Source organism: Choloepus didactylus, chromosome 4 (genome assembly GCF_015220235.1).
Source record: "Choloepus didactylus isolate mChoDid1 chromosome 4, mChoDid1.pri, whole genome shotgun sequence".
NCBI classification, from domain to species: Eukaryota; Metazoa; Chordata; class Mammalia; order Pilosa; family Megalonychidae; genus Choloepus; species Choloepus didactylus.
In genome coordinates, this window is record NC_051310.1 from 99,738,594 (window position 1) to 99,750,934 (window position 12,341).

The following is a 12,341-nucleotide window of genomic DNA, read 5'->3' on the forward strand; positions in this document are numbered from 1 at the left end:
TGGGTTAGTTTGTTTTTTGTTAGTTCCTGATACTCAAGGAAATCTCTGTCATATCATTTCACACTCACTAGAATGGTTCCTATTTATAAATCAGAAAATAACGTGCCAGAGTATGTGGAAAAACAGGAAAGCTCATTGTCAGCAGGAATGTAAAATGGTACAGCTGTTGTAGACAATAGTTTGGCAGTTCCTCAGAAGGTTAGACATAGAATTACCATATGACCTGGCAATCCCACTTAACAGGTATATACCCCCAAAAATTGAAAGCAGGTACTCAAACAGATTTTTGCACACCAATGTTCATAGCGATATTATACATAATTGCAAAAGGATAGAAGCAACCCAAGAGTCCATCAACAGATGAAGGGATAAAGAAAATGTGGTGTAAATACACACATACATACACACATGATGGAATAGTATTCAGCCATAAAAAAGGAATGAAGTTCTGATACATACTACAACATGGATGAACCTAGAAAACAATCATGTTGAGTGAAATAAGCCAGGCACAAAGGGACAAACATTGCACGAAATGAAATAATTAGAATATGCAAATCCATGGAGTCAGAAACTGGAAAACAGGTTACCAGGGTGGGGGTAGTGAATGGGGAGATAATGCTTAACTGGTACAGAGTTTCTGTTTGGGATGATAGAAAAGTTTTGGTAAATGGATGCTGAGGATGGTAGCACAACAGTGGGAATGTAACTAACATCACTAAATTGCATATTTGAAAGCAATTAAAATGGGAAATTTTAGGTTGTATATATGTTAACAGAATAAAAATTTAAAAAAAAATCAACACATAGAACTCTAGAACACAGTGAACCCTAATGTAAACTATGGATTACAGTTAGTAATATGATTATAATAATATTGTTTCATGAATTCTAACAAAAGTATAATGCAAAGTGTTAAAAATCAGGGCATTATCTGGGAACTTTGAACCTTCTGCATGGTTTTTCTGTAAATTTGCAATTCTCTAATAATAATTTTCAAAAGACAAGGGAGAAAATATAAAGGATGAAGAGGAATTAAGATAAACAGAATAACTGCCTCCCCCAAGATGTCCACACCCTAAACCCTAGAACCTGTCAATATACAATGTTACATGATAAAAGAAAACTCTTCAAATTGAATTAAAGTTACAGAATTAAAATAAGGAGATTATCTTGGATTATACAGATGGACCCCATGTGATTATCCCAGCCCTTAAAAGTGGAAGAGGAAGGTAGAAAAATCAGTCAGAGAGATGTGACAATGGACAGAGGCAGGAGAGATGTGAAGCCCAAGAGGGGCCTCACCCACCAGCGCTGGCCTTGAAGACAGGGAAAGGGAGCCATGAGCCAAGGAGCAGTGGCCTCTAGAACCTGGGAAAGGCCCTTAGCTGACAACCAGAAAGGAAATGGGGACCTCAAACCTACAACCACAAGGAACTGAATCCACCAGCTTGAATGAACAAGGAAATACATTCTCCCTTGGAGCCCCCAGAATACAATCCTGCTGGCACCTTGATTTTAGCCTTGGTCGGACTCCTGTATCAGTCTTTTGACACACAGAACTAGAAAATAACAAATTTGTGTTATTGTGAGCCACAAAGTTTGTGTAATCTGTTATGGCAGCAAAAGAAAACCAATACAAAGGCTTTTCACTGTTGCTGAGTGTGTAAACTGACACAAGCACTTTGGAAAGCAGATACAGCAAAGGTGAAGATGTGCACTACTTATAGGTCAGGAATTTCACTTCTAGTATTTAACCTGGAGAAACTCTCTCACATGGACGCATGGAAACACATACTATGATGTGGGCCTGGAGAGGTAGAGTAGGAGAAGCAGACAGAACGCAGCAAGCAAGGCTACAGGATCTATGTCTGAGTGGCAAGAGGCACAAAAAGAAAATGAGGTTGAATTAAGTGAATTTGCAGATTTCTCTTACCTCCAATACTTTGGGAGTCTCATTTTTCAGGGAATAGGATATAACGATTCTTAACCCAAGATCCCAATGGGCTTCCAGGTTCTGGGAATTCCCCACAAAATATAAAAGCAGTATGGTGTGTGTGTAAACCTAATTCTAGTGCATTTGGGAGGTCAAGGTGTCTATGGCTTGTATCAGATCCTCCATGGGTTCTGGATCAGTGAATCAGGTTACCCAAGCATCTTTCTCTTACAAGGAAAACTCAGGTTCCCACTTAAGGACACTCTTTGCTTTCAACCATTGAAAATGCACGTGTGCAAGTGGGTATGGATATGTCTCAGGAAAGAGCTCCTACTCCTTGGAAGCCCGCCTCCTCCTGCAGGACTGAAGTAAGACTACCTTGATACAGTACCTAGGAAGAGGGCTTGCAATCAACAGACCTCAACTGAATTCTACTTCTATCATTTGATTATTGGGTGGATGATAATACCTGTTCGTACCAACTGGACAGGGGTTGTCGTGAGCATCAAACGAGACCCACAGGATTGTGTAAAACTCTGTGAATGGCTATTGTTGTTGAGAAAGGGGGGTTTCAGAAATGGGTTGCACTACCCCCAACAGTCACTAGCAGTCACTGGCACCTTTACCTGACGAGGTGAGGCTTAATGAATGCTTGCTCTGGCTGCTCCGGGCTCTCAACCTGCAGAGCATCCTCCAGCAACTGGGCTATGACATCCCGAGCAGGTCCCTGTTCCTCTGAACAAACTGGCGTCTTCATTTCTTGAAGTAATATCAAATATTTACTTTCTATTTGGCAGAGCTTGGCTTCTAGGCTAGAATACTGCAGAGAATGTGGTGGTTAGCACCATCCAGTCAGAGATATAGGAGAAGCTATCTGTAGATATCTCAGCAATCAATGCATGACAAGCCCCAAACTATTAGGACTTGAGCCAGAGACAGTCTATACCAAAAAGAAGAGATTAATTTATGCCATAGGCCACCTGTCCCCTTTAAAATGGCCTGGTGTGGCCACCACTCTTCCTTCTAGGGGACCTGCAATAGAAGGGGTGTTGGTAATCACAACTCTGGATACCAACACATGCATCAGCTCTGGGAGGGGAAGAGCAACAGACACCAGACTATGTGCCAATTACAGAGGTCAAGCTGGGGCCCGCTCAGCACAAGGGCCACCCCAGTGGCCACTTCATGCTCACCAACACTTTCTTCGGATGCTGTGACCCAGGACTAGCTCCCATCCACCACTTATCCCACAGATTAAATGCACCTCTGGAAAACTTGGAGCACAAGGTTTGGGAAGATACTCTCGAGGACTGTTCAAAAAGATATAGGATAACTGTCACATCACTTAATCTCATTTGATCATAACTAAGATATTTGTGGCATCTTAACACTTTGCAAAGCCCTTTCCATTCATAATCATAACTGACTCACACACCAACACCATCAGGTTCACAGAAGATGCATTAACCTCACCATCCCCATTTTACAAAAAGACTGATTTGCACAACTCAGTAACATAAATCAAAACCCAAATAACCTAAATTTGCGTGACTTTAAAACCGCACTTAATATTTTTCTTTAAACCATTGAGAATGCATATGTGCAAATGGAAGTCACATCTCAGGGTAATAGAAGTCTAAGTACATAATAGCTCTGTGGACTATATATATTTTAAATATATTTTGAAATTGGTAGCCACAAAGCACATCCATTTTAGAATGGTTTCCTAATCATATTCTCAGATAATAGAATATATCCATCTTGACCCACCTTTGCCATCAGATCTCTCTCCCTCCTTTCTGCATTTCTTCGTAGAGCCGAGAGTTCCAAAATCTCCTTATTTAGAAATTTGTTTTGGGTTTTGTACCCCTGTAGGTTATCCTGTTGGAAAAAAATCCCATCAATTCACCTTGGTCGAATATTGACCAATTATTACATGCAATTAATACCTTGCTGTGTTACCAATCAAAGAGCCCTGCTCAGTTCGAGTGAGATCTAAGGAACTGAAAGCTCTTTTCAGACACTTTCTGATTAATCCTAATGGCCACCCTTAGCAGTAAAACGAATGCAGGCATTACGTGCTGTAATGAAGGAAATGGGGAAAAGAATTTATTTAATGGTGGTGATTTTTCTCAACTGATTGCAGGAGAAATCCTTCCTTATTAGGACTTATTTCCTAAATCTATGCAAATATTTTATCTACCCACATTCATTGAGGTGGAACAATAAAGCAATACCTTTCACAATTTTTTCAACTACAGAAATTGAACATGTTTTCTGTAGGTTCTCATTTTTATCCACCCAGCTTATGTAGAAAAAGCTACACAAATATACAAAACCTCTTAACTAAAAAAATTACACTTGATAATGGATACCTATATGAAATGCTTAAGAAAACACCTTTCTCCAACTATTTAATGTTGAATAATTTCAAATTTATGGAAAAGTTCAAAGAAAAGTACCATAAACATAATATACTCTTCATCTAAATTCACCAATTGTGAACTTTTTGCTTCATTTGCTTAATGCCTTTAAAAGAACATATTAAGGCCAACTTAAAGTGCCAGTCTGGCAGAGGCAGCTGTCCTATGTTAGTTTCAGAACTTGAAACTCTGAGCAAGAAAAGTAAAAGGAGCCAACAAAAAAAAGGGGAGAGTTTTCAAGTGATATGCTGTGAAATAAAGTTCAGGGAACTTCATGAGACCAACCTAATAATAAAAACGACAATGAATTTAAGAAGCTTCTAAACAAATTCAGACAACTTAGAGCACTGATTTCTAAACATGCTCTTTACCAGACTTAGTCTTGTATAAATGTGTTTTCCCCGTTTCTATTTCTCTTTTATAATCTGCCAGGCTCGTGCCTGGAGTTCCTAAGAAATTTCTGATCCCTCAACCATGGGAGAAATTCTGCTTGGAGACAGCTCCCAGGGCAGGCCAGGGATGGTCGAGTACTGACTCCCGGGCTGTCATAGGAAGGAGACTGCTGACCTTCCCCAGAGATATGTCTGGAGATGTCACCCAATCTGTAACTAGATACCATAATTTATCCATAAATACTAAAGAACTAAAAATGTTTAAATGCTCTCTTTAACTGCTAACATAAATTGAGCACTTGTTAGGGGTTCAGGTGCCCCATGCCAAGCACTTTAGAGTCTTGATCTTATTTTAACCTCACAACTCTTAGGTAGCCATTATCCTATCTCCATTTCCCAGAAGAAGAAACTGAGCCATAGAGAGGATGCAGCTACTAAGTGTCTGGGCTGGAAACCAGATCTCTAAGAGCCAGGCCCAGCAGGCTCTTAGTTCTGCATGCTCAGCTCCACCTGAGCTCTGATATGCATCAGACCTACTCCAGTCTCAGCAAGGTCACATATCACTGCAAGTATTCCAAATATCAAACGGCAAACCCAAAAGGAGAGGTCCACTGCACTTCGTTTTCTGACCTCAAATCATAACATTCCCCTTTCTCCAGCTTCTTAAAGAGCTCATATTTGGAAACACTGAACAAACAAACCCAAAGGAAGATGAGCTAGAAGGCAACTAAAGAATATAATGAAGAAATGATGGACAGAGGCTGCGTGATCAAGGTGGGTCAGTGAAAGCCAATCAACTTAAAATTTTTGTTGCAGTCTAAATAAACTGGATCATTTATCTTAAGGACATTTTCTCTAGCATGATGATAATAACAGCAAGAATAATGCCTGACAGTTAAGAGCCTATGAGATGTCAGGCGCTGCATGACGGCCTTACGTGGATCACCTCCCTTAATCCTCACAACACCCTAAGAGGTGGGCACTATTTCACAGATGAACACATCGAGACACAGCTCTAGAAGTGAAGTGGCATGCCCATAGTCAGGGCCCATAAACGGGAAGAGCTGCATCTGAAGCCATTCAGTCTAAACCACCACCTTGTACTGTTCTACTTTCCCTTCCTTCCTATTACTTACTACAGTTGTAACCCTATTTTTATTTCTGTGCTTTCTAAACTAAACTAAACTAAACTAAACTAATGAGATCCTGGAGACAGAGACTGGGTCATCTTTGCTCTGTACTGTGTACCTCGGGCAGAGAACAAAGCCTGGAGCCTGGTGGCCATATGGGTATTTGCTGAATGAATGAATGAAGTAGTTAAAAGCAGGAAAAGTTGTGTGCGTGAAAATATTCAAGAAATAGCAAAACACGGGAAAGCAGTCAAAGATTGACTAAGTAAACAATGACATAGTCAAATGATGCATAATTCTGAAATCATTAATGGTAACAACCAAGAAAGGAAAAGAAAAAGGCTATAATGCTGAATGAAATAATATAAAATTCCATCTATTCCAAGAATGAAAGGATTATGTATACATGGAAGAGACCTAGAGGGAAATACAGAATAAGTAAAGTACTTTGATTCCTAGGGTGGGTAAAAGTTTCTGCTTCGAAATACTACAGAAACAAAAACTGACCATATTTTAGACGACAAAGGGAATATTAGCAAACTCCAGAAGGCAGACATCTTTACAGGCCATTTTTACTGACTTTAAAGCAAGAAAACTGGATAGTTACTTTGTAGTTTCCAGTGTGTCGGAATGGCAACCCAGTGACCTTGATTCTTGAAGACGATTGTTTAACTATGTTGCTTACACAGTGTGACTGTGTGATTGTGAAAACCTTGTGGCTCACATTCCCTTTATCCAGTGTATGAACAGGTGAGTGGAAAAATGGGGACAAACATTAGATGAAGAATAGGGTGGGATGGAGGGGATGGAAAGATTTAGGTGTTCTTTTTTGCTTTTATTTTTTATTTTGGAGTAAGGAAAAGGTTCAAATTGAGTCTGATGATGAATGCACAAAGGCATGATGGTGCTATGAATAGCTGACTATAAACTGTGGATAACTGCAGGGTGTATGAATATATCTCAAACTGTATAAAAAAAGTAAATGAACAATGAGGGGAGGAGGGGAATGGGATGTTTTGGATGTTCTATTTTAATCTTTATTTTAATTTTTGGATAATGAAAATGTTTAAAGTTTGTGGTGATGAATGTACAACTATATGATGATACTGTGAACTGATTGTACACTTTGAATGACTGTATGTTACGTGATTATATCTCAATAAAACTGCATTAAAAAAAGAAAACTGGATAGTAACAGCAACAATAAAAAAAAAGATAGTCAAAAATATATACCTGTTCACCTAGACATTTTAAAATGTGGCTCAAAAGAAGAAATCATTATGGAAACCATGCACTGTTTAGAAATGAAGGACCATGACACAAAACATAAAAATACCCACTTTGGCCCCAAGTTCCCTACTTTCCTCGCACACCTCTTCAATTCTTCCACTGCCAATGCAGAGGTGCTCGGATTAGGTGTGAATGCCTTCCACAGAGTAGAAGCAATGCCTTGGCACCGCAATAACAGGCCCAGGAAGAGCAGGGTCAGAAAACGTGAGGTCCCTGACCCAGGCAGGACTCGCCTGTCCCACATGGAATCCACAGGCCATGGGTAGGTCACCTAACAACCACTCTGCCTCTCCATAAACTGTGTCAATACTTAACCTGGCTGCCTGTTGCAAAATTTTGGAGCCAGAGGCTTTCAAAATTAACATGAGAAACGGCAGGGAAAAAAATTTCATGACTGATTCAAACCCACTCCACCTATCAAGCTGCAAAAAGAAAAGGGGGAAAATGGAATTCTGATCAACTCTGTCAGCTGTCTCCAAAAGGAGCTCTGCAGAGCTAGTAACACTAAAGGGACAGACCCTCTTCACACACAGCCTGGCTCAGTGAAGACATGCTCCACGTGTCCCTTCACAGCCAAGTAGCTCTCACCGCAACCTGGAAATCAAAACCTTCCCTATTATTTTCTAAACACTACAAAAATAGACATGCTTGCAAAATCTGAAATTCAGCTGACACGAAATAAATACAAAATGTGTATTACTGATAGAATGTATATTTAGAGTCACACATATTCCAGGTGGCATATATAAACAAAACTGACTCCTATTGACAACACTAATCAAGATCTCTTTTTTATAAAACATCAGCTATTTTTAGAATAGATATAAGTACAAAGTAATGAGATTTTTTAATTGTTTGTTGTTTTGATTTTTCTCATTAATAACTCCTTCTGACCTCACATGCCTAATGGATGTCATCACTTAGAATTGGTCACTACGGGAGACAATATACAGATTTCAATAGCTCAGTGTTTTAAAACTTCCATTTTGAAATTATTTTCAAGGCCCCTAGTATGTCCATCATTCATGTATTCAATTCCTTGCCAGTGTGTGAGCATGAAGAAAATGTTCAGTAATAACCTCAACAGTAGAAAATCTTTGCCCTTAAAGATAAACTGCATGTGTGTATGTGTGTGGGGGGGGGGGGCAAACACTCTAGGAGCTAAATTATTTGTAAGAAGTGGGTAGCCAAGTAGAAAGACTTTGGGGCTAGGTGGGACCTGCAGTCACAGACCCATGTGGGGTCACAGATTTCTCTTGGCTATACCCGATGCCTTACCTGCATCCTAGGAGACACTTCCCCAACCAAAACTTCTCCATCATTCTCAAGAATGAATATTAGCAAGAATTTTACAACCCTCGCTGGCCTCACTGGCAGTGGCCCAAAGCCATTCAGCTCTACCCTCTGGACTGGCAAACTTCTTCACAGGCACAAAAAAGTAAGGCTGCCTCTGCCTCCCACAACTGCCATGTGCTCCTCCTACCTCATCAGCTGGTCGCCACCCCAGGTAAGACTTGGAGAGTTACCCTGAGCAGGAGATAAGCCTCTTATCCCCAGTGCCAGCCCAGAAAGGGACACTGGAAGGAGAACTCTGTTTTCCCTTCTAAGAATGTTAGCACCCTCCCCTCTCGGGTGTGGGGGCACTGACACTGAACAGATCCTCCTCCCAGGCTACTTGGAAGCTGGGTCCATCTCCCCAGCTCACCCTTTACTAGCTACTGGGGACAGTGCTCCCTCACCTGACCCCCAAGAGGTCCTAAGACAGGCAGTAAGTTTGTGTGTGCATTCATATACACACTTAACCTATAGGTTAAGTGGGTGATAAAGTTCAAGTTCTCAGGGTGTATAAATAGAAGGCTGACCTGCCTGAAAGCAAGAGAGGGGAAAGAAACTGTTCCAAGGAATGGCAACATCAATACACTAAGAGGTTCATTTTCCAAGGAAGCTCCTTAGAAGACTGATAATTATTTCACTGTAAGCCCTGTTATACTTAACAAAAAAGAAGAGACATAGCTGATCCCCCATTACCCTACACTGGCTCACTGAGGCCAATATCTCTAAGATGACATCAGGGGAGATAATGGGTTTTGTATGTCTCATGCCACCACTCAGAGCCCACCCCTGCTCTTACTTTCAGCCTGTCCAGCTCCAGCTGGTCCCTGATGGCTGGGGCGGCAGAGGGAGAGCTGGGCACAGAGGCTGGAGAAGACGCGCTGCCCTCACACTCACTGAGCTGCCGCGAGAGCTTTATGATGACCTCGTCCTTGGCTTGGATCGTTTCCATCAGCATTCCCAGCTGCTCATTGAGCTCACCCACTTTGCTCTTCAGCGTTCTCACTTCCTGCTGAAGACTCTCTTTTTCCAGGTTGAATCTCTCGAGTTGGCTGTTGAGGCCCAAAATCTGATCATCCTTTTGATGCAGAAGCTCAAGTGTATCCTTTGGGACTCCTTCGCAGAGTCGGCTGCTCGTGAAGTATTTGTCATACTGGGAAGACCGGACTGTCTGCTGGAGCAGCCGGACCAGCTCCTGAGAGCCAAAAGGAGGATGGATTGAAGGGTGAGGACAGCAAGGGAAAGGAGGAAAAGCAGACATCATGGCAAGTCTCTAGAGAATAATCATTGGGACTTGAGGAAATGCAGAAACTTTACTGGAAACATTTTAATACTGAACTTCCTCTTGAAGGAACTCAAAAATAGAGAGGAAAAAACTATTTACTCCATAAAGACTGTCTGTAGAGAACAATAATAGGAAATCATGAACAAGCACACTAAAATTAGCAATGGTTCCCGGTAAATGTTCATCAGTATTAAAAATGTGAGCTCTAGAATTATTGATTTTGAGCAATTAAGTGTAATGAGGTCTGATTAGCTCAGAAGGAAATTGTGCTGCTTAACATGATACGGACATTCTTTTAATGACTGTTGAAGAACTCTGGGCTGAAGGTATGTTCAGAGAGATTCAATTTCAGGGGCAGGACTGGGCGTGGATGCAGACAATGCCCTCCTCTGACTTCCTCTAAAGGGTCTTCACTTGCTTTATAAATCCAAGCACCTTTGAACAAAAGATCAAGCAAAGCAGTAGTGCCTAGGATGGCAATCAGGGCAACATAACATTTTTAGGACAAAAGCACATGTTGGGAAACAAAGCTGCCCCCTAAAAATTCAGAGAAACATAAAAGCCAGACTTTACTCCTCTGGTCCTTGGCCTGCTAATTTAGGATAAGACAGAAGATTAAAGAAGAAAAATTACCTTCTGACTGGACAGGTCCTTCTTTAACCGTTCTAGTTCCTCTTGCTGGTTCTGAATCTGCAGCTGCATTTCGGAGGCTGGCTTGCTGATGCTGCCACTGCTCAATGTCCCCTCAGCTGAAGGGTCAACAGTACTGTGACGGTTTTTATACGACCCAATCATGTCTTTCAAGGGACGCTTTCCTTTGTACGGAATTCGTCCGAAATCAAAGGGGAATCCCACGCCAGTTCCTCCTATGTAAACACAAAACTTGTTTTTTAACTGCAGGCCAAATCTTCCTTTTGGAAACTACAATAAAACACACTAGCATCCTCACACACCAGCCTCCAAGTAGTTTTACATTCATTACCTAGAGAACACAGGGAGGCAGAGACGCCTGTCTGTGCTCCCACCTTGTTCTTGATAATAACCAACACCATTAGTCACAGAGGATGCCTCCCACCGGAGTCTTCCTTACAAGAATCTATCATGTGATCACTTTGCGAAGGAAACTTTCTCTATTTGACTGCTCAATCTATGCCCTAAGACAGAGGAAAAAAGGCAGACTGTAAACTGGCACTAGTGAGGAATTTCTGACAAAACTGTATCACTCCTCTCTCAAGATTCTTTTGTAATACTAAGCTTATTTTCCAAAATCCACTTTCAAAAAGCTTGGCGATACACCTATGTGTTCTCATTGCCATTTTCCCATTCCAAGCACCTTCAAGACCAGAGAGAATGGAGAAAAGGGCCAGGGAAACCATGGCTGCTCCAAGCTCCCACCGCATTAATGAAAAGATGGACATGTCCCTTCCCCAGGGCACCACGGTGAGGACAGGGTCCCTGTTTACAAAGTTAAACACGTTTCAAGTATAGGATATACTAGGGATCCTTGGTTTCCTATCTTTGCTAATCTATCCCTAGAAAAAAAAACAAACAAAAAACCCCACAAATGTATGTCTTTTAATGTTAAATGCATGTTTTAAAGCATGACTATATCCTTTTCCTAAAAACATGGGGATTAAAAACACTGTGGGAGTCAAACATATTTTAATGTAGATGCATTCAAACATATACTTAAAATACAAAGGGGGACACAAAAAAGTGCATACTACATAGATTTCATTCATATAAAGTTAGAATCCAGGCAAAACGAATGTATGCTGCTGGAAGTTGGGACGGGGTCACCCTGGGGTGAGGCTGTCTCCTGAGGTGCTGGTATTTCATGGTCCTGTTTCTCCAACAAAGTGCAATTTACATGCATGGGTGTGTTCACCTTGTGAAAACTCAACTGTACAGTTCTGATCTGGGCACCTTTCTATATGTTATACTTGATAAAAAGTTTACATAAAAAGGGCAGAAAACTCAGGAAGGATAGTTCACTTCCTGTAACTAATATGGGCAACAAGCTGATAGGCTGATTCTTAGAGACATTATTGGAAATACCCGGAAATCAACAAGATCTAAGTCCAGAGACATCTTTCGGCCTCTCCAGGTCTTTCACACAAGTCCCTCTCCGAGGGGATAAGGGGCTGGGCAGCAGGCTGAGGAGGCTGTTACCAGTCAACAAAATGTTTTCCAGTGGTGCTGGGAGTGTGTCCACCCCTCCCAAGTCACTAAGCCCTACTGATTCTACCTTCAAAATCTTGCTCATATTCATCTTTTCCATTTCATTCCTAGAGTCTCTACTGGAGGTCAGAGCCAACACTATCTCTCTTCATTCAACAAACCAAATCCCCCTTCCTCCAGGAAGCATTCCCAGTTTACAATGAGCTCCTCTCGTGGCTACACATCCAGGTTATGCCTACAGTGGGTAATTAAGCATATTCAGCTTGGCCACATATCGCACCATGTCAACCTCGACCAGTGAGCCCCACACCACTCTCTTGTGGAACTCAGGTACGCGCCCCCTCAAATCAACTCATGGCAGTCCTTCCCCAG

At 41.4% G+C, this 12,341-nt stretch overlaps 1 protein-coding gene across 2 annotated transcripts in view; it reads right to left on the bottom strand.

Annotated features, from left to right (window-relative positions):
- TBC1D2B (TBC1 domain family member 2B) overlaps nt 1-12,341 on the bottom strand; it is an 87,518-nt gene that overhangs the window by 23,181 nt on the left and 51,996 nt on the right. For both annotated transcript variants that reach the window (XM_037833270.1, XM_037833269.1), the window contains exons 5-8: nt 10,422-10,654; nt 9,303-9,698; nt 3,707-3,817; nt 2,563-2,756 (exon numbers count right to left, since the gene is read on the bottom strand). In XM_037833270.1, coding sequence (XP_037689198.1) covers nt 2,563-2,756; nt 3,707-3,817; nt 9,303-9,698; nt 10,422-10,654 — 934 coding nt within the window. The remainder of the gene's footprint in view (nt 1-2,562; nt 2,757-3,706; nt 3,818-9,302; nt 9,699-10,421; nt 10,655-12,341) is intronic.